The sequence below is a fragment of the Vigna unguiculata genome, chromosome 7 (genome assembly GCF_004118075.2).
Source record: "Vigna unguiculata cultivar IT97K-499-35 chromosome 7, ASM411807v1, whole genome shotgun sequence".
NCBI classification, from domain to species: domain Eukaryota; kingdom Viridiplantae; phylum Streptophyta; class Magnoliopsida; order Fabales; family Fabaceae; genus Vigna; species Vigna unguiculata.
The window spans coordinates 4,598,608-4,623,019 of NC_040285.1; the positions used below are offsets into that span (position 1 = coordinate 4,598,608).

At 30.8% G+C, this 24,412-nt stretch overlaps 1 protein-coding gene across 1 annotated transcript; it reads left to right on the forward strand.

Moving 5' to 3' along the window:
- Positions 1–19,486: 19,486 nt before the first annotated feature.
- LOC114190204 (cucumisin-like) lies at positions 19,487–23,515 on the forward strand. Its single transcript, XM_028079001.1, has 4 exons — positions 19,487–19,616; positions 20,853–20,919; positions 22,999–23,093; positions 23,247–23,515. Exons 2-4 carry the CDS (start codon positions 20,897–20,899, stop codon positions 23,513–23,515), a joined length of 387 nt encoding a protein of 128 aa, XP_027934802.1. The 5' UTR covers positions 19,487–19,616; positions 20,853–20,896.
- Positions 23,516–24,412: the final 897 nt, after the last annotated feature.

Consider the following 24,412-nt stretch of genomic DNA (forward strand, 5'->3'; position numbering starts at 1 on the left):
GGAGATGCAAATGTTGGTCTAGGAGAGATCATGTTCAGAGGTACACCTATTTACATGTCACCAGAATCAATTATAGGTTTGATGGGAACCGCGTTAGATATATGGTCTCTTGGATGCATTGTTATTGAGATGATGACTGGATTTCCGCCATGGACTAACATACAAAGCATCGAAGAGCTAATGTGGAAGCTTGGAATCCTTCATGAAGTACCAAAGATACCTGATGAACTTAACTGGGATTGCAAAAACTTCCTCAGTAAGTGCTTTGCAAAGGATCCTAGAGAGAGGTGGAGTGCTCCAATGCTTCTTGATCATCCTTTCATTCAAAAGGAATATCCAACCTCGTCTACGTTTAATCCCTCATCTTTTTTCTCATATGATATTGTTAGTTATGTGTCACATTAGGGATAGAATAATAACCATTGAATTGAGTATGTTTGATGATTGTGTTTATGTAGTGCATCTAGTGTAAAATGCTCCTAAAAGTGTCTTAAAAAAGTTGAGTTGTCATGTGTATCTAATGTAAACAAAATATTTTCTTTGTTCAGTGTGTCTTTCTATGTAAAAGTTTCAGGAGAGTGCAGACTCTTGTACCATGTTTTATAGAGACTCAATAAATCGTGTTTTATTATTGGTTGGTTTGTGTTGTTATTATAATTATAATGTTTGTACAATTCTGATCAAATTTTTTCAGGAACACGAGGGAACCAAGAAAATTTAATTTTAGAAAGGGATAAATTTATTTTATAAAATTTATAATTCAATTTTTGAAACAACATCCAAAGAAAAAACTTAAATGGGTTAAAGTTTTAGGCAAGTTAATGATTATATTTAAGACTATGAAATATGTGTTTATACGAATTTTTTCATTCATTGAGTTAAGTGTAATTTCTTTATAGTTATCTTGCATTTCACTTAACAATTATCTCGAATTGAACAAAATTGAGTGATCGAAGAAAATAATTTTAATTTTTTCAGTAATATTTGATGAATTAAGATTTTCGTATTAAACTAAAAGGAAAGGTAGATGAGAAAATTGTTGTGGCTTTTAGTTTTAAAAATTTTAAAAACTAAAATCAGCTTTTCTTTAATTTTAATATGTTACTGGGAAATGAAGGTTGACAAGTATAATTGATCTAACTCCATTATTAAGTGATGTGTAATATACATATAAAAATAATTATAAAATATATTATGTGGAAAGAAAAAAATTAAGAATTAATTATGTTTTTAAGTTCTTTATTCAATCTTTAATTTTCAACCATATTCATCAGTTTAGAAGACTATTTTGGAGGGGAACAGAGGGAAAACAATTATAAATAGATAATAAAGTAGGAACTGAGGAATTTGTTTGAGATATGAAATCTTGAGAGTAAATTCATTTGTAGGAAATTCATCTTAACCTGAAAGCATTGGGACTTGGAGGTTTCCTGGCATTGGAGAATTCCAGTGCTACCACAAGGTGAAGAATCACTTCCAATGTTACATAACAATTAGACAACTAAAAATCTATGGCTTTGTGATGACAATGACAACATCTCAAATGTCACAAAGTACAAAATATCTACAAATGAATTTCCCACTCTTTCTTGTTTCAAATTTGTTTATATTTAGTCCAATAGAAGATGATAAATGTCTTAGTTGTTGTTGTTAGAATTTTTTGTGAGAAATTAAGTGCAACCTTAACATATTTAGAGGCAACCTAGAGATACCAACAAGATCAGATGCAGAACAAACGTGTAGCAGCAAATGAATATGGAGGATTAAACAATATATTACAAATCTCTCTTAGAGTACGAAACTTGATTACAAATCCCAACTTTATACTTGATGTAGCTTTGTAATCACTCTATATAAAATTATTTTGATTACTAAATGGGAAGTTAGCTGAATTTTGTTAAGTTTTATTATATGATTTTACAATAGATAAATGCTTTTGTAATAAGGTAACAACCATTTTTTTTTTGTAATTATATATATATATATATTATTTTTTTTTATAAAAAAAACTAAAAGTTAAAAAAATGGAAATATATTATTTATCTTTTATTGATATTCTAACATGTATTTTGGCAAAAAATTATTCCAAAATTAATTATAAACTCTCTTCGACAATTTACTCTGAAAATAAGTTTCATTATACGAATTTTACAATAGTAAGGATGTTGGTGTTTGTTGGTGGACTTTCCATAAAAGATTTAATTCATTTCAAAATGATATCTTCTAATATTAATTTATTATTTTATACGATAAATGTTAAAATACGAAACTTGATTACAAATCTTAACTTTAGACATAATGTAGCTTTGTAATCATTCTATACAAATTAAACGGAAAATTAGCTGAATTTTGTTAAGTTTGATTATATGATTTTACAATAGATAAATGCTTTTGTAATAAGGTACCACAACCAACAAAACTTTGTAATTTATATATATATATATATATATATATATATATATATATATATATATATATATATTAATTTTTCTGATAAATAAAACTAAAAGTTTTATCCATAAAGTTAAAGTTGTTATGTTACCATCGTCACACTTTCAGAGAAAAAAATAACAATCCTTTACATTATTATATTTCACTATGTGTTTAGATAAATAATCTTCGAATCAAAATCTTGATAATCAAACAAAAAATTCAAAAATTTTCGAAAAACAAATCATCGATAATAATATTAAAAATATAATAATAACTAACACAATACAATAGTTTTTAAACACGGATCTTTTATAATAACAATAATAAAAAGTTAAAATACTTCGTTCGTCCTCATTTTTGTCGTAAAATATTAATTTGGTCCTCGTATTTTTATTAGTCTCAATTAGGTCCTCATTTTTGTAAATTAGTATCAATTAGGTCCTTTCCGTTAGTAGAAAATTAACCCCATTAAGTAGGTGTCACATGTCAGCTTCTCGTTTTTTTTTGAATTTTTTGAATTTTTTTTTAAATTTTAAATTTTTTTTAAATATTTATGTCACGTGTCAGGTTTGTAGTGTGTCACGTGTCAATTTAAAAAAAAATTAAATTTTTTTTAAAAAAATTAAAAAATTTAAAAAAAAATCAAAAAAATAGGACCTAATTGATACTAATAAAAATACGAAGACCAAATTAATATTTTGCAACAAAAACGAGGACCAACGAAGTATTTTAACCTAAAAAAACACAACACTGTCTAAACAAATCTCTCTTATAATACGATAAGAAGCATTTTTTCAATGTGTTTGCCATTATACGATAAGAAGTTTTGGAGAAATGGATTTTAATTCAAGACATCCATTCTTTCGGAGTGCACAGCAGATCTAATGGTTCCAAAAAGACCACTGAAATTATCTTATTATGACTGCAATGGACATAAATTTTTCTTTTTTATCGTGTGAATATTAAGTATTATTTGATTACTTGAATATAAAAGAAAATTGATATCACATTTAGTTTATCTTAATAAAAACTAATATTTAATTATGACGTATTTAAATGGTTATACTCATCTAAAATTAATAGTGTAAGGCCACGAAATTTATATAAATAATAACTAATAAAATAAAGTACAAGTAATTAATTTTGGGTTGAGAATAAGTTAAGAGAATTTATTAACAAGTCTTAGACAAGAAATAGTACTAGCTTAAGTAGTTGAGAGTATTTAGTTATGTAGAGAGGATATGGGTTTGAGTCTTGTATATGCTAGTAGTGTGATTTTTTAATTGTGTTTTATTTTACCAATATATTGAATACGGAAGCATGGTTTAACCTTGTATGTATGTGTAAATTAACATGAATCATGTGATAGTTTGTTGGTATGCATGTTTTTGTTGGGTGGGAAGGATGTGTGTTTGAATCTTGGCTAGAGTGAATCTTATTTTTATTTTCTACTATTTTGTCAAGTGGTTAAATGATCTAGAAACGGTAGAAATCAAAAAGGTACCAGTTTAGGTGTAGTAATGGCTATTAAACTTTAAATTTAAATTAATTTCGTTTTTTTATCATTTTTTTTATTTATTTTGGGTTGAATTGGTAAGAGGGAGAGGAGTGAGTGAGAAAACAAAGAGTCATAGTGTGTGGCAAGTGAGTGCTGAGAAATTGCAATCCAAAGAGGGAAATAGAGTGGAGGCAAGGAGGGGAGCTTTGGGAACAAGGAAGAATTCATTTGGAATTGTTTGAAGCTAGAACACCAGGTAAGGGGAGCTGCACTATTTGTCTTAATTTTGAGATAATTATTTATATGCATGTATAAGATTGGTATGTGTTTTATTCCCTTTGCAAGCACAATTTCAACAAGTTCTTACGTCGGGTATATGCCGATGGTTTTTTTTTTTTTGTAGGACTTTCTGTTAGCAAATATGCATAAAAGAGATAAAAACATAAATAAAAGGAATTCCTGAGGTGTGTTGGAAACACTGTCCTTAAGGATTTATCCACAATATATGCGCAAACCTCCCAGGGTACAACAGGAGCGCATCTCAGATATATCCCGAGGATAACAGAAACTAGCAAGATAAACTCTTTAAAGAGTAAGTAACCCAGGATACAAGAGAAGAGAGAAAAAGAAGAAAAATAAGAAAAGGAGAGATCAGAACATGGTTGTGTGATGAATGAATTTAAAAGATCCATGCTATGTAACAAGCCTAGCGTGGAAAATAATATCCCATAAAAAGTGGATGTGGGATCAACATGTGGAGGAGATATCGCTGCAATAGCATGCACCATCCTAAAAAGGAGGGAGGCTTGCTCACGTTGCAACAACTGCAAAGCTATTATTTTTGCAATATTATTATAAATATATAATAATCCCCCACATATTGCAAAAGATAAGAGATAGAAAGAAAGAAAGAAAATCCTGGGTCTCATATTAGATGTAATGCATCAGAGCTGGTATAGCAAGCTATATGAACCAGTCTTAGATTGAGAAACTTAACACACAGTGTAGTTGGTATAGCAAGCTATATGAACCAAGGACACTTGATGTGTGTTAGCGGTTTATCAATCACAATACACCCCCACAATTCTTGTTGTTAGCGATATTCATGAGTGCTTTAGAAATCATGCCAAGATCTCATACAAGCGTCCCCACTCGACACTCATATAGGTGATTTCATCAAGTATATGCTGCAAATCATACACCACCCATAAGGGATATGAAAATCATTAAAACTTTGTTTAAAATTCTTACACCTTAAAGAATTTTAATTACAAAGTTTAAGCTTTCAATAATGCAGTCTCTAGCACTTTCACACACACCATAGGAATGGACATAATTGATTTAAAATCAATCAATTAGTTTAGTGCTATCATAACTAACAAGTGACTTGTTCTTACCTATATGAACCTTATTCATGGGATCTCCAATCACAAAGGTTGGGTTACCATCACTTGTTTGTTTCAAGTGGCTCAAGTCTCATTCCCCTCGATGATTGTATAATCATATTTCATCCTAGGATTTTGTCAGTGGATCTGCTAGATTCCATTCTGACTTCACATACTCAATGGAAATTGTTTCACTCTTCAGTAGCTACTACCGATTGGCAATCATAATGTATCTTCATTCCTAGTGGAATGTTAGCTAAGAAGTTTGTCAACTACTCAGCTTCACTATCAGCCCTTTCAAGAACAACATACTCATATTTCTAGCAATATCATTTGCCTGGCTGATCTCCAAGGAATCACACTACCCCTAAGTGTGAATTTATTACCACTAATGAATTTTGTCTCGTCTGAATCAGAGATTCAGTTAGCATCATTGTACCCTTCTAGTAGAATGGGGAAATCCACTATATTCAATGACATATTCTATTGAATCTCTTAAACATCTCATAAGTCTCAATATTCCTAATTAGAATATTAAGTGTATCTTCTCAGATTACTTACTGCATAAACAACACTTAATCTAAAAAAGACCATCACAGGTAATAAGCTCCCAATTATCTGGGCCATAATGAGATTGAGAAAATATAATTCTCCTATATTTTTTTTAATTAGTATCATAAAAGATATTCACTCATTTATAAGTAAAATTATCTAATCCCCACAGTCTTAAATATTCATGATTGACAAATAAATAAATACCTGATAATATCATCACCATATAGTTCATTCCAAAAGTGCATTCTGAAAGCCTATTTTGATCATAAAATATTGTGGGACCAACATTGCACTGTAACATTATAAGTTGTATGGAATTATAGGCATTTAATTTTGAATTATATGCCACTTTCCTAAAATACCGCACCCATGGCCCACCACCATTTCTTCATGCAACCAAACTTTTCCAACAAAGGGACCCACCAGCATATACATATATGAATATTGTATTGAACTATTGTAATCAAGTGAATAGTAAGGAAATCGTTCATCACGTTTCCCTTCCCACCATGCACTTCTGGTGATGCTCGTCCTCTTCTCTCTTTCCTTCTGCTACATTCCAGAATAGAAAAAAAATTAACCAAACCCTTATTGGGTTTCACTTCCGTAGCTTCTCCTTGCCTCCGCATGTCCAACCATCGTTCCTCTCACATCTGGACAGGTGTGCCGCCTCACGTTCCGCAGTCACCTGTGACGACGCCGGCCAACACCGATCAGTACCAGGAGCTCCGCTGACGATGCCAACGCCGGGGGCGCCGCCAACCTCTGTTCTTCCTCTTGCGCATACGAGAACAACACCGCAACCACCATGACATTAGCCATGTACCTGCAAATCGCAAGTAAGGCACTAGAACGAACCCACCTCTGCGCACTTCACCAGTTTCAACCATTTTGATGCTTTGCAGACCATGTTAGATTATGAATCCAAAATAAATCATAAGAAGCATCAAATTATCGATATAATATATTATTGCAATATTAAGAGCAGTTCCTAATAATAAGAGTAGTATGCGAAAGCGTACCTGATTATCAGTAATTAAGAACAATATAGATAAAAGTGATACTTAATCTTCCAAATATAATCAATGAATGATTAGAAATTATTTACATGTGAAACTATACTGCTCTCTTACTGGTTGGTTTTTCTAGAGCGCATCTTACAAATATATTCTGACGTTGTCTCATAAAAAACTGATTAATGGGTATCAGTTTTATAACCTTACCAGCAGAGACCAGGGACCTCTCAACAAGTTCCTGAATACTTAAGTCCATCATAGACCGTTCATTGAACAATCCAACCCATCACGGATCGTTCATCAGAAACCCAATATATATTATCCATAAATTAATAACAATTGTGCAATATAATTGATATTTATAAATAATATTATTTATTTATTAATGTTAATCCACAATAATAATAAAATAGAGAATAATAATTTTATATAATAAAATTATATAAAATATAACAATCTCCCACTTGGATAACATTAATAAATAAATTAATTATATCAATTACAACATAAACACAAATACCAATTAAGAAATATAAGCATGAATCACAAAGATAATATCCGATAGGGATACATATCATATGCTTAGATTTCAAAAATAATGGATAATAAATAAAATAAAATAAAAACAAACATAATAAATATGTGATCCCAAAATGGTTCATGCATTTTATATGCCGAAAGAGATGCGATGAACATAACATCATTAATAAATTTACATCTCATGAAAACCATAATAATATAGAGTGTACATCTCAGACTCCCACTAACCCAATACATCAAAAGACTTAATCACAGCTATATGAGTTACATGTTTTTGAAAAAACTCCAATAGCTAAGCCTTTAGTTAGTGGATATGCGAACATATCTTATGTAGCAATATGTTCAATCCGAGTCTGAAAATCTAAAACTTTCTCTCTAACAAACATAAATTTTATATCAAGATGCTTTGAGCATTAGAATGTATGTCGTTTTGAGAGAAATCCAAGGCAGTAGTATTTCCACAATATATTACAAGTAGCCTAGAAATACTTTCAACCATTTGAAAGTCAAAAAACAAATTTAGGCCACATATTTTGACAAGTGCTTCATAACAAGCAACATACTGCATTTAGGAGCAGCTATAAGAGTTTGGTTAACCCTCTTCCAAGAAATAGCTTCTCCTTCCATCATAAAACCAAAGCCGAAAATAGATTTTCAGTCGTCAGGGCAACCATCAAAACCAGAACAGAAAAAACAGAATCAGAATAACTAATGACCTGAAGTTGATCAGACTTCTTATAGGTCAACATGTGATCCTTGGTTCCCTGCAAATATTTAAAGACTTTTTAACGACTTTCCAATGACCCAAACCTGGGTCGCTCAAGTATCTCCCTACAGCATTAACAGCAAAAGCAATATCGGGACGAATACAAACTTGAGCACACATTAAACTATCAACAGCGGAAGCAATTATGGAACTTTTTCCAAGTCAACTCTATCATTATCTATTTGAGGACATTGACATAAGGAGTAAGAATGCATGTTAAACTTTGAGTAATTTATCAATGTATCCTCTCTGAAACAATCTAAGAATGCCACGTGACCTATAACAAAAATATGAATGCCTAGAACAACAAAGGCATAGGTCCATCGTATCAAAGTGGCTATTTAACATAAATTTTGTCTCAATCAAAAGTTTAACCCTACTATTAGCAAGAAGAATATCATCAACATATAAGGCAATAATGATGAATTGACTCCCACTAGCCTTCAAGTAAATGCAATGATTTGTGGTATTTTCCTTGAAGTCAAAAAGAAGTGACCATCCGGCCAAATATCATATGTCATTGTCTATAAGTTTGTCTAAGTCATAAATAGACTTCTTCAACCTGCAAACTAAATGCTCTTTACCTTATTTAACAAAAGTCATCAGGTTGAACCATATAGACTTCCTTATAGTGTTTTTCAACAACATTAAACACACTTTATTTGAGTGTTCCCATTTCTTACGAGAAGCTATCTTGATAGTAATGAACTTAATAGTAATTAAGAGTAAAAGTGGGAGGCTCTTCTTCTCTCAAACACAAGTTCAATGATTCTGTCTGGTCCTCAAAATTTGTCTTGTTCAAAGTTTTGACCGAAGTCAATTGCATGGGCAAAAAAGGCGATATCAAAATGACAAAGAAACATCTAATATGCACAACTATTGTGCAATAAAATTTAATGTTTCTGAATACATAGTCAAACATGCCTAAAATACCAAATTTCTCATCCACTATGATCCCGCCTAAGGGTCCCGAATCATAATAAATAAGAAATATAATTAAGAAATTAAAGACAATGCACAACTCATGTCATAAAGAAATCTAATACCGATAGGGTACAAGACAAATAATTGACATAAGATAAAATTCAAAGTACATCATATCATCAAGAAATAAAATAACATACAAGCATGATTGACATTAATGTAATATAAAATTAATTAGTGAGATAATTAAAATATCTCATTCACACAATTTCATATAACTGTACTCACGATAGGTGAGTTCACAATCATATAAAATTATATCGTCCATGCTCAATAAAATATAATAAAATTATATTATGCATGAACAACCCCTTAAATAATAACATTTTCAAATAAGGGTCAAAAAATTAATTTCAAGTATAATATCACGTCACCAAAATAGTAGAGAACTTGTACAAAAATTTCATACCCAAAAGTCGAGAATATAATATATAAACTCAAGTTTTATTCATGAAATAATTAAAATTAAATTATTTCATTCACACAAAATCTTATACAACTGTGCCCACGATAGGTGAGATCACAATCATATAAAATTATATTACTCATGCTTAACCAAATATAATAAAATTATATAATGCATGAAGTAATTATATTTAAAAGAAATATTTCGGCAATTTATACAACATAATGACACGATTTTCCGACCACATGATCACCATCATGTGACGGTCAAAATCCAAAATAATTGAAATTGAAATGCATGAATATACATAAACACAACTGCTTAACATTTTTTCAAAAACCATCTACTTAAAAGATGTCACTTGGAATATAAGGTCATAAAATGCTAAACATTTAATTTGCTCATAAAATACTAAACTATCATGAAGTTGAATATTTATTTATTTATTTACAAAAACCAATATATATATATATATATATATATATATATATATATATATATATATATATAAAATAAGAATAATAAAATAAATTGGTTGAGCAATTTATGTTTTGGTAAAAGTGGATTTTTGATTTTTTATCAAACCACTCAAATCCAAATTCGGCTTTCACGGAACACAAAAAATAAAAATTTTCCAAACCATCCCGGTTAATTTAAATCAAACCATACAATTATATTTGCTTAAACTTTCGTAACAGTGAAAAGTACATAGACCATAGTTTGAGATCCAATAATCACAATTATCCAGATAGGAAGCAAACATGCAGCAACGAAACATCTTCCTATTAGCAAATTAGCTATAGAATACAATGTGAATCAAAGAATTGAAATCTCTTACAACGAAGAAAGAAAATAAAAATTGTGATACAAACTCTATCCTTTTAAAGTTAACGGGAAAAGCATTACAACAGATGTATCATCGATCATGCCCCAAAAGAAGAAAAAACTAATATAATTTTATTAATAACCTTCGCTTTAGGGATCATGTTAGTTTGGTTGATTAAACAATTACATTGGAAATTAACTCATTTTCCAGACCAATGTTCTCAACACTTCTAAGTTAATCCAATTAGTAATTGTCTCGCAATTTTTTTAACCTCTCAAAAGATAGAATGATCTCATACATCTTATGGTATCTGCAAAGATACCAAAGAATAAAATTCTTATGGTTCAGATCATCACTCACTTCATGCTTAAGTAGAGAAAAAAGTTTAACTAATACAATCTACTTGCACAATACCATTAATGACCATAAAGACATCACGATTCATGTAACAGTGGCAAGACACAGAAATTACAAAAGAATTCATACATGCACGTAGACCGATCCAAAACCATGTGCAATTTCGATAAACATCTAATTAATTAAACACAAAATGTATAAAGCAAACCACTTTTCTCTCTTTCTCTTCTCTCGCAAGCAACCTTATGTCACCGTCACCGGAGAGAGACATCGCGACAAAGAAGGAGGACACCATGCGAGAACGAGAACACCTCCGTCGCGAGCAACCCCACTGATGCGGTCTTTGCAAATGCAATCAGAGGCCATCACCGCGAGTCCCATGATCGCGAAATACCACTGCCGTGATCGCAAACCAGATGCAAAACCACCACAGCCGCCACACCGTGATGGAGGGACACCGCGACATTGAAAGAACGAGGACTGTCGCGACAGAGGCACCATGAGTCGCTGTCACAGACGCGACCACCATCGCCTGATCTTCGAAAAACACAGGCCACCATCACACGAGAGCAGAAGGACCTTCCCGACAAAGAGAGCACAACGCCACCAGATCGCGTTTGTGCCACTGCCGTAACAGCAAATCCGCCTGGGAAGAAGACAAAGTCGTGCCTCCACCATCGCGACAAAAAACAGATCCACAACACTGCAAATCACGAACGTGACAACATCGTCGCGATGATTTGGGGATGGCAGAAAACAGATTTATCTCTCTCACAAACGCAACCACAAAAGCGCCTCCATGGCAACCGCGTATGAGGATGCAGATCGCGGTAGTGGAAGAAATTCAAGAGCAGGTTCAAATTGGGGGTTACCTTAGGTTCCATCTTTCAATTTGTCTCATAAAACACCACGAGGCTATCATCGTGGAGAAAAGGATGAACAATACGAGAGGAAAGAATTGGAGTTTCGTAAAAAATACAAAACGCGACAAATGTTGATACAAAACTCATTATAGATGAAATCAGATTGGGATTAACCAATTGGATTTAGGGTTCGAAAAACTTACGAGAGAAATCAACACCAAACTGGAGATTTTCCAAATGAAAAGTTCTCAATTTGCCCATGGCTTCTAATTGGGGTTTTCAAGAACAATGCACAGAATTGTCCTGTGCGATACGAAACTGCATACAAAATTTTCTCAGAAAGAGATAAAAGAAAACCCCTAGACCACAAGAAAAAACAGAAGAGGACGATTGATGCAATTCGAGACGCTAGGTGATCATAATTCTAACATGCTCTGATACCAATTGTTAGATTATGAATCCAAAATAAATCATAAGAAGCATCAAATTATCGATATAATATATTATTGCAATATTAAGAGCAGTTCCTAATAACAAGAGTAGTATGCGAAAGCGTACCTGATTATCAATAATTAAGAACAATATAGATAAAAGTGATACCTGATCTTTCAAATATAATCAATGAATGATTAGAAATTATTTACGTGTGAAACTATACTGCTCTCTTACTGGTTGGTTTTTCTAGAGCGCATCTTACTAATATATTCTGATGTCGTCTCATAAAAAACTGATTAATGGGTATCAGTTTTATAACCTTACCAGCAGAAACCAGGGACCTCTCAACAAGTTCTTGAATACTTAAGTCCATCATAGACCGTTCATTGAACAATCCAACCCATCACGGATCGTTCATCAGAAACCCAATATATATTATTCATAAATTAATAATAATTGTGCAATATAATTGATATTTATAAATAATATTATTTATTTATTAATGTTAATCTACAATAATAATAAAATAGACCATGGGTGCGTCTTGCCTCCGCACAGCCCCGTCCAGCCACCGTAGTTTTGTTTGTGACACATGCAACCTGAAACATTCGCTGCCGACCTCCTCATAAGCGTAGCCACTGCGTCGGGTTTCGATACTGAAGGTCGAACCAACAAAAGCTTCAACACCACCGATTGACGCTTGGGGGAGCAGACAAGATTTTCTTGTCGTGTGACATAAGATCCGTCATTGTGCTCGCAGTGTGGGTATTGTTCCCATCTCTGTTGTTGCATTGACACCTGTTGCTTCCTCATTCTCATTCTCCCCACTCTCTGCATTCTCTCCGCTTCCAATGCTAACTCCTCCACTGCTCTCTCCAAACCCAACGATCTCAGCTCCATCGCTCGCACCTCTCACGTAAGCGAAGAAGATATTTTTCTGGGCTGCCGTTTTCATTGAAGAGAAGAGAGAAGTTATAGTATCACGGACTTGCAAATGTGACAGTGAAAAGAACAAAAATAATAAAAAAAAATCATTTCATTTTAACTGAAAGAATAAATCCTTAAGATCGTTAACAAATATGCATAAAAAAGATAAAAACATAAATAAAAAGAATTCCTGAGGCGTGTGTGAAACATTGTCCTTAAGGATTTATCCACAGTATATGTGCAAACCCCCCAGGTACAACAGGAACATCTTAGATATATTTCGAGGATAACAGAAACTAGCAAGATAAACTCTTTAAAGAGTAAGTAACCTAGGATATAAGAGAAGAGAGAAAAAGAAAAAAAATAAGAAAAGGAGAGATCACAACATGGTTGTGTGATGAATGGATTTAAAAGATCCATGCTCTATAACTGAAGCCTAGTGTGAAAAATAATATCCCATAAAAAGTGGATGTGGGATCAACATGTGGAGGAGATATTGTTGCAAGAGCATGCACCATCCTAAAAAGGAGAGAGGCTTGCTCACGTTGCAACAACTGCAAAGCTATTATTTTTGCAATATTATTATAAATATATAACACTTTCAGGCTTGTAGAATAAAAAAAATTATTACATTTTTTTATACAGATCATGCTTCGGTAATAGAAAGTTGTTGTTTTGATTGTTTTATAAAAGGTTATTACTGATGTCTCTATGGTAGTATATATTTATTTATATACTCTATAATTTTTGTGTTCAGTGATGCTATATGATATTAAGTACTATTACTTTATCTAGATCAAAAGAACAAAAATATACATGAACAGTGGCAAAACTATAAAATATATAAATGGTGGTTGGGTCATTCAGAACTTTGGTAATGTCCGTGAATTATTTTGGTGGTGGCATTCAAACTATAATGTTGTAGGGTGGGCAAAAACTCCAATTTTTATGATCCAATTCAGTTTTTCTATGATCCAATCCATTTAATATCCATTCTATTAAAAATCCAATCCATTTAAAATTCATTTTATTGGATCTGGATATCAATCTAATCTACATTTTATATATTTTATGGATTGGATATCCATTCTTGAAATCTAGATTTTTAAAATGGATAATCCAAAATATCCAATCCAAATTTTCACTTTATATTTTTTTTTAGGTTAGGCTAAAGGTTGAGAAAGACTAGCCCAAATTTAGTTGTATTTGATTGAGTTGGTGTGACCCTGTACAAAATTTGGCCGAATTAGGCCAAATTCTGTCAAGTCGGTCCCCATTGAGATCTGACCGAGTTGGTCCTGAACAAAATTTGGAAGTATTCGGCCAAATCTGTCAAATTCTTTGGTGTCAGCCCTATGAATACAAATTTGGCCGAATTTCGATTGTGGCCGACTCAGTTGAATACGGCCAAATTTCGATCGTGACCGACTCATTTGAATACGGCCAAATTTCACCGTAGGTCGTCTCAGCCAAATACGACCAAATTTGGGTCAGGGCCGACTCGGCCAAATCTCAATCGGGGCCAACTCGATTGGATTCGACCAAATTTAGACTAGAGCCAACTAGGTTGAATACAACCAAATTTTGGTCGCGGTTGTCTCGGTCGAATACGGTCAAATTTTGTCTAGGTCGACTCAGGACAATGCAGTCAAATTTGGGACAGAGTAAACTCAACTGAATACTTGCAAATTTGGAATTTTGTCCAGGACCAGCTGGGCTAAATTTCGATCGAGATCGACTTGACAGAATTCGGCCAAATTTTGTATAAGGTCACACCAACTCAATCAAATACGACTAAATTTGGACTAGTCGGTCTCAACTTTTAACCTAACCTAACCAAAAATATAAACTGAAAATTTGGATTGGATATTTTGGATTATCCATTTTAAAAATCTAGATTTAGAGAATGAATATCCAATTCATAAAATATATAAAATATATATCATATTGATATCCATATCCAATAAAATGGATTTTAAATGAATTGAATTTTTAATAAAATAGATATTAAATAGATTAGATCATAGAAAAAATAGATTGGATTATAAAAAATGGATATTTTGTCAACCCTTTATTAGAATTTTGTGACACATCTCTTCGCATATTGAATGTCAGAACAGAAAACCAATAAAAAAATATTGTCTGCCAACATCTAAACAATTTTCTAAAATCATCCATGTAATGATAACAGACATCTGCAAAAGCTTCAAATTATTGTTGTTGCATAAGGTTAGCTTTCCTATTTTCGGTAAAATAATGTCCTTTCTCTTATTTCGATCAATAAGAAACTTGAAGAAAGATAAAAAACAAAGAAGAACCTTAGTTATATTGCAACCAGTAAATCAAAGCACCATTATTTTTATGAAAGAATCAAGTATTTCAGTGCAATAATGTGAGACGTGCGACGTGGGACGTGACGCGTGGAAGGGGAGACGTGGACGTGATACGTGGGACAATGGGCGTGCGACATGAGACGTGAGGCGTGAGACGTGAGACGTGAAACGTGAGACGTGGAACATGAGACGTAGGACGTTGGACGTAAGACGTGGGACGTTAGACAAAAAAAGTGAGACGTGAGACGTGAGACGTGAGACATGGGACGTGAGACGTGGGACATGCAACGTGCGACGTGAGACGAAAGACGTGAGATTGAGACGTGAGACGTGGGATGTGAGACGTGAAACGTGAGACGTGAGACGTGAAACGTGAGACGTGACACGTGATATGTGAGACGTGGGACGTGGGAAGTAGGACGTAGGACGTGGGATGTGAAATGTGAGACGTTGGACGTGAGACGTGAGACGTGACACGTAAGACCTGAGACGTGGAACGTGGAACATGAGACGACATGGGTCATGAGACGTAGGACGAGGACGTGGGATGTGTGATGTGAGACGAGAGACGTGAGACGTGGGACGTGGGACGTGGGACGTGGAACGTGAGACGTGAAACGTGGGACGTGGAACATGAGAGACGTGAGACATGCGACGTGCGACTGAGACGTTAGACGTCCGTAAACCCTAAACCTTGACATTTATATTCATAAACTTTAAAGCTAACAATTTAATTTAAAATTTTAGAAGTTTAATAAAAGAATTGTTAATGTATCCATAAATTTGTACTAACAAATTTAAATTATACTCTTGTAAAAAAATGTATTAATAAAAAGAGATTAAATACATATAAAATTGAAAGAATAAAAATATGAGGGTAAAAGTAATAATTAATGTTTATTTAACAGATAAAAATAAAAATTATGAGGATAACAACAATAATTTATATTGATTGAACTCTTAAATGAGCAGAAGGAAGCAGATGATCATCTGAAAAGTTCAACTAAGGATGGGCAAAAAATCTAATTTTCATGATCCATTCCATTTTTGCTATGATCCAATCCATTTAATATTCATTTTACTAAAAACTCAATCCATTTTATTGGATTTGGATATCAATCTGATCTACATTTTATATATTTTATGGATTGTATATCCATACTCTAAATCTAGATTTTCAAAATGGATAATCCAAAATATTCAATCCAAATTTTCAGTTTATATTTTTGGTTAGGTTAGGTTAAAGGTTGAGACGGACTAGCCCAAATTTAGTCGTACTTGATTGAATTGGCGTGACCCTATACAAAATTTGGCTGAATTAGGTCAAATTCTGTCAAGTCGGTCCCGATCGAAATTTGGCCCAGCTGGTCTTTGTCAAAATTTGGAAGTATTTTGTTGAGTTCACCCCGACCCAAATTTGACTACATTGGGCTGAGTCGACCTAGACAAAATTTGACCATATTCGGCCGAGACAACTGCGACCAAAATTTGGTTGTATTTAGCCTAGTTGGCTCCAGTAAAATTCGGTCGAATTCAATCGAGTTGGCCTCGATTGAGATTTGACCAAGTCGGCCCTGGCCTAAATTTGGTCGTATTCGGCTTAGACGACCTAGGATGAAATTTGGCCGTATTCAAATGAGTCGGTCACGATCAAAATTTTGGCCGTATTCAACTAAGTTGGCCACGACCGAAATTCGGTTGAATTCAGTCGAGTCGGCTCCGGTCAAAATTTGGTCGTGTTGGCCTCAACCAAAATTTGACCGAGTTGGTCCTGGCCTGAATTTGGTCATATTCGACAGAGTCGATTGCGACCGAAATTTGGTCATATTTAGGCGAGTCGGTCCTAACCTAAATTTGGCCAAATTCAGTCGAGTTGGTCAAGACCAAAATTTGGTGAAGTTAGCACTAGCCAAAATTTAGCCGTATTCAGTTGAGTAAGTCCTAAACGAAATTTGACTATATTCAACTTAGTCGGCTGTGATCGAAAATTGGCCATGTTCAGTCAAGTCGGTCCCGGCCAACGAATTTAGTGGAGTCAACCCTGACTGAAATTTGACTGATCAAGCTTTGGCCCAAATGCGGCCATATTTGGCCAAGTCAGCTCTGGCCAAAATTTGGTCGGATTAGGCAAAATCGGCTCTGCTCGAAATTCAGTCGAATCCAGTCGAATCGGCCCCGGACAAGTTTTAAAAATTTTGATTTGAATTTATTTTATGAAAAATGGATTTTAAATTTTGAACTTGATCCAAATATTTAGATATGGATTTAAACTTGATCCAAATATTTGGATCTGAATTTTTAAAAAATCCAATCTATTTTTTTAAAAAAAATGGATTTGGATAAAAAATCTAATCCATTTATTTGGATTAAAAATGGATGTGGATTGGATCATTAAAAATCCAATCCATATCATTCCTAATAATGTTGTAATTGTGCTTGAGTTCTTACGATAGTATGAAAAATAATAGCATTTGGGAAATAAAGTGGAGGGTTGTGGTTGAATGGTTAAGTTTGGAGTAATGGAGTTATGGGATTGATATAATTCTCTTGGAAATTTTTATTAGGTGTATAACAAATAGAATATATGTAATGATTGGATAGGATTTATATCATTATAACGTAAATACCATAATCCTGAATTCAAAGCTGCTTGAGTGTGAGAAGGAGTTAATAGTTTTTCAATTATTACAATTGCAGCAAAGGAGGAACAACTTTTGCTTAGATCTGTTTTAATTTCTTTATCCTGTTCTCCTATTTCAGCTAATTAAATTAATATTTTTTTTAACTTTTAATTCATCACTATCTTCTTCGCCAATAATTTTATGGATTGATATGAAAATGCAGTCTCTTTGGATTGATACATCAGTTGACTTTTTACTACATTAGGAGAAAAATTAAATTTTTGCCTGAACCAAGGTGACTAAAATCTATTCATCAATGTACTTTAATGATAATGTAAAATGCTTGTACAAGGTAATATGATTAGTACACAAAAATAATTAGATTGTTAAAGAAATAAAGTAATATCCATAGATATCTAATGTGGTTCAACTGAAGTGGTAACTAATTAACTTTGAATCCATATTTATGATCTCACAAAAAAACATATTATAACTTAAGATTTTTCTTCATCAACTATCGGTTGGTTATATCAGTTTATACAAAAGGAAAAAACAATCGTCTAACTAACTCCTATAAAATGAACCAGACACATGAACAATTGAAATCAAAACATCAGTATAGGTAGAGTCTAATAACATAGGAGGAAGTTATAATTAATGTGTTCTTAAAATAAAGGTCAAAAAAATTAGATCAGGACGATCTTGTACCATAGTTGGTACGTTTTTAAACTATTAGACGAATCAAGAACATCTTTTTTAAAATATAATTTTACTGATCATCAATCACCTCATTTTAAATTCAATAAAAAATATTATCGTACTCTCAAATTTTGTTTTTCTTTTTCTAATGATGTTTTGATCCACTTTAGTACAAGTAAAAATGTTGTATTTATGGATTAAATATTCAAGAAATAACAACATCTTAGTCGATGATTACTTAGAAGCAGTCAACACCAATTTGTTGGTATCTTGTAATTTAATACAGTGGTGGACCTTTGAATTAAGGTTTTCTTCTTTGTTAGAAACCTTCCAGTTTAAATAATCTGATCCACCTTCTAACACAACCACATTGAATTCTTCTTTCTCATCACTGTTATATGCTTTCAAATAGGTCCCCACATTTAAGACATTTGGATAACTTTGAACTTTCTCCTTATCATATTAATGTTCTCATCACAATATTTTCTCAATTTATAACCCCATTCTCATTTTGTCCTTAAAAATAAAGTATATATTTGATCATTTATATTTCTTCTATATAGTAAAGTATTTCCATCTTAAATATTACCAACATTTTTATAAGGTGTAAACCCTAATGGGTAGAGAAAAATATAATTCCATTGCATCTTTGTATTGGTATTCCCTCTTAAATGCCCTAAAGTGATTGTTGTGACCCAAAACTAAATAGGAAGAAAAGAAGAAACTAAGGAAAATTTCATCTCAATTAATGTGTAAAGTGACTAGTAGGACTAAGTCTCTACAAGATCAAATTGTTCCCTATAAATATACCCTTAAAAAGAACTTGGATATATCTATGAAAGCTAGGGTTTCATTTCATCTGAATTTCCACTGCAAAAAAAAAAAATGATATCTCTTAGATTATGGTATCTTCTCCACATACTTACGTGCTTTCTTCTTTTGATTCAAACATATTGTGAAGATGGAAGAAAGGTAAATAAATTTTCATCTCAAATTTAATTGCAAAGCACTCATTTTTATGAAATATATAGTTTATTTATATGGTCTTTGAAAGAGTTTTCAGTAAAAATATATTATTTTAAGAAAATGGTATTTTCCAAAACATTTGAAGAAATATGTATATTTGTGCATATTTGAGAATGGAAAAGACTTGCTTGTTTCTTTAATATTTTCACCCAAACTTTCAATTCTTTCTATCTGGTTTGAGAACTTAAATAACCATCTTCAGAAAAAGGAGTTATAATTGTTGTTTATATTCTATCAATTTTGAGAACCCCACTCATATGGCTGCATAAAGTTATTGTGTTTTTGAAAATTTGGGGAAATTATTCAAAATGGGGAAAAATAATCTTGAAATTTTGAGTGTAATTTTTATACAATGAGTGTATAAAAAATTAACATTATTAATCAGTATAAATAACAATAGTAGTAATAAAATATAACTTTTAAAATAACTATTAAGATAAAAGTAATCCTTTTTACATGTCAAAAATTGAATAATAATATAAATCTCTTTATTTATTCATTTATTTTAAAGGTCTGAAATGTTTATTTTTCAATAATTAACTCAACGTTCTACCTACCTACCTGCCCTGATATAGTTGTCGGAAATGGATTGGTTTATATTAAATCTTTCTATTATTGTAGGTGGTATATATATATATATATATATATATATATATATATATATATATATATATATATATATATATATATATATATATATATATATATATATATATATATATAATATTTGGATTTAATCTGAATTTTAAATATGTTGATATATGACAAAAATTTAATAATTTAAATTATAAAATTATATTGTTTTTCTACTTTAAAGACAATATCTATCAACAATAAAATAAGATATTAATTAAAATATATTTCTCATGAAGTTTTTATATTAAAATAAAATTAAAAATCTCTTTATTTCGTCGACATATTAGTGATTCAATTTTAAAGAAATTCAAATAAAATTATGAAATTCATTTAAGCTCCTAAATTAAATATTTTTTTTTGTCCCTGAATATATGTTTTTATTATCTCTTCTTAAGTCTTCACTTGATAAATTTATAAGCTTCAATAGAATTCTAAACTTTTTTAAGAACTTGTTTAAGTTTTTTTAATTAGAAGAATTAGTTCAACATTGAAAATAATTTTTTAGATACGAAATAATCATTTTCTGTTACATTGTGTATATGGAAGATCATTCCAACGGCGTTGAATCCAAGGAGTCCGTTCACATCACTATGCTTCAAAATATCCTCGGCAGGTTATTAATTCAATTTTCTTTCAAGTTTTCTTCCATTGTTTTAATTTATTGTGATAGGATTTGGTTCAATTTTTTTTATTTGATTTTGATCATTATTTTTTAAAAAATCATTGGAGTTAAATATAAAATGAGGTGATGTTTACTTTGGTTTAGTTCTAATTTAATATAAAATATAAATCAAATCAAATACATGTTTTATAATTTGGTTTACGGCGCTTTTTAATTTTTCCTATACAATTCTTAAATATTTTGTAATTAGATATGTCAAATAAAAATATTTATGGTGAAAAAAATTTCATATAATTCTAACTATTTTTAACTTGTTTCGTGGTTTAATAAATTATATAACTCTATAATTGAAAATTAAAATATAAATTATCATATTTTGATAAGTATAGATATCCTATATGCATAATATAATCAAAGATAGTATATTTATGTTTGCTTTTCTAGCTGTTAATTAATTTAAAATATATAATATTATATTGTAATACAATCAATAACTTTTTGTTATTAATTTTCAATTTGAAAATCAAATCAAATTTATTGGTCATGGAAAAATTACATAAAAAGTAAAACTTTATCAATTACTAATTATGTTTTTAGATTGATTAACTCGTGTTTTTTTTTTTTTGTTAAAATAAAAGTGTGTGACCCACACCTTGAATAGAAATAATTAGAAGGTAAGGAAAAAGACTGAACTTATTTTATCTTATTATTCCTTAAAACAAAATCCAATAATTGTATTAAAGTGAATTACACATCTTGGTGATAGATTTTAATGAGTATAATTTAAAGTAACCTAAAAATCGATTATTTGTATAAAAATATTTATTCATAGGAGTATGAATTAAAATTGAGGAGGAATATAGCAATGATAGAGGGGAGACATTGTTCTGTTATTGATAACCGTACAATAATAGATTAAAGTCAATTACTCATCTTTAGTGATTCATTTCAATGATCTTTAAATTCTAAACCTTAAACCTAAAGTGACCTATAAATCTTAGGTTTGTTGATCTTATGTATTAAAAATTTTATTTATAATAGTATAATTATATATTAAAATTACACGCGACATAATAAAGAGTCCAAATTCAAGTGAGTTTTAGATACACATTATAATTTAAAAGAAAAATGACATATAAATTTGTTGTTTTAAAATTTTGAATAGAAGATAATGTACCTAATTAATATCTTATATAACTTTCTTTGTGACTCTTTGGCACTAAATCTCCTAGAAAAATCCCCTCCACATACTTAACAATTATATAATTTAAGTACATAAACAAAATTAGGAAGGTTTAAAGTTTCAAAATTTTGTCGTATTTATGCTAATCTCTACTAACAAAAAAATGTTACTTGCATGCATAACAATTTTCAACGAATCAATAATATAAAACATTTTTTATAGTGGTGGTTTAATCAGTAATTTGATCTTAATATTTAAAATTTTTAATTCATTTTGGTTGATGTATATTTTTTTATTTAATTAAATTCTTATTTTTAAAAAATACTCCATTGAGTTCTTATTTTGCAAAAAAAATATTCAATGTAACCTCTTTTGTTAAATTGATGTTAATGTCCTTTAAAAGTTAAATTGACGTTAATGTCCTTTGAAAGTGTCACGTATCAACATCTAGATATGTCATATGTCAAAATTTGGGGTTATCTTTTACTAATAAGAAAAGTAATAAGATAAAAGATTATCCAAATTTTGACAAGTGATAGACCTAAATATTAGAATGTGACACTTTTGAATGGTATTAACCCTAATGTAACGGAAGGAGCCATATTGAGAAGATGATATAGATTTTTACACATGATAGACCTAGATATTGATACTACATGACATTTACGTCCAATGTTAATCCTAAATTAACGAAAGAGACTACATTGAATCTTTTTACAAAATATGGACTCAAATGAATTAAAAATAAATATAAGAACCAAAATATTAAAAGATATAAATATCGAGAAAAAATTACTAGTTAAGCTTATACTAATTTGATTTTATGAAAATCTTGATCAATTAAAAAAGTGTTTCACTAAACACCAATTCAAATGGCATTCATGCAGCAAATTTGCAGCAGATGCTTTGCTACACAGCTACAAGAAGAGTTTTAATGGTTTTGTTGCAAAGCTAACAGAAGAGGAAGCAATGAAAATGAGAGGTATTGATTACATTGTTGGAGATCCCACTTTCTAATATACATTACATGCATAATCTCTATATATCACTATCAAATTGCCTTTCTATGTATCTATGTAATAATGTATCATTGTAAGTGTATTCATTATGATGTATGATTCTGACATTTTCATAGGACTGGATGGTGTTGTTTCTGTTTTCCAAAACAAAAAGAATGAGATGCATACGACAAGATCCTGGGATTTCATAGGCTTATCTCAATCTGTGGAAAGAACAACTACAGAGAGTGACATAATTGTTGGAGTAATAGATACTGGAATTTGGCCAGAATCTGATAGTTTTAATGATCAAGGATTTGGTCCACCTCCACAAAAATGGAAGGGCACTTGCCATAACTGCACTTGCAATAAGTACATAACATTTCTTACACTCATACATTTATAGCATTCTTCTGTTAACACCAAACCTTAAAACTGATCTTAAGTAACTGAAAGTAAGATTAAAAGTTTCTTATTGTTTAAAAAAAATAGGAAAGTGTAATGAATGTTTTCTTTTCTAATAAATCAATGCTCAGTTGCTTAAGGCCAACTCCTTGACACATTTTAGCTAGAAAAATCAGTTAAATTACAGATTTTCATATGAACTTTTGTGTTAAAAGAGGATTTTGATCATAGCTGAACCACTAAACATGGTCTCTCAAAGATTCCATTAAAAGCATCTTATATAATCTTTACTGAAAGTCTGATGTTACGAATGAACGACAACCTTTTAGATGGAATAAAATTCCAATGTTAATACTCAAGACCAGAGTAAAAGTAGAGTTCAAATTCTTTGTTGACTTTTTTTATGTTGTCTTCTATTGAACATTAGAAATATATTATTAATACCTTAAAAATATTTTAAAACTTCAAAATTAGTAATTATTAATGTATTTTGAAAATACAACATAGGAACAACACAAAAATTCAACAGAGAACATCTTACAGAAAGATTACTGATAGAAATCTATTTATGCATATTTTGACAACCTTTTACAAAAAAATGTTATTAATTTTTTTGTAAAATATTTTTTATAGACAAATTTTATAAAAAATACATACAAATTTTATAATTTTATAAAAAATATTATTCACGGAAAAATTATTTGTCAATTAAAACTCTTTTAAAAAAAATAACAAGAATTTTTTTCTTTTTTTGCATAATTTTATAACAAATTTGCAAACAAATTTAACAATATATTAAAAATTTTAGAAATGATTAAATAGAGGCAAGAAAAACCTAAGATTTACCATAATCTAAAATTGTTTTAAATATAAATTTACTAAATTCATAATATACTTA

What these genes read in the sequence shown, in the direction of transcription:
- LOC114190204 (XM_028079001.1), top strand. Translation starts at nt 20,897, where the DNA reads ATGCTTCAAAATATCCTCGGCAG. An exon ending in CTTCAAAATATCCTCGGCAG is followed by an intron (nt 20,920 to 22,998) that starts GTTATTAATTCA and finishes GCATTCATGCAG; the next exon opens with CAAATTTGCAGCAGATGCTT. An exon ending in GGAAGCAATGAAAATGAGAG is followed by an intron (nt 23,094 to 23,246) that starts GTATTGATTACA and finishes ACATTTTCATAG; the next exon opens with GACTGGATGGTGTTGTTTCT.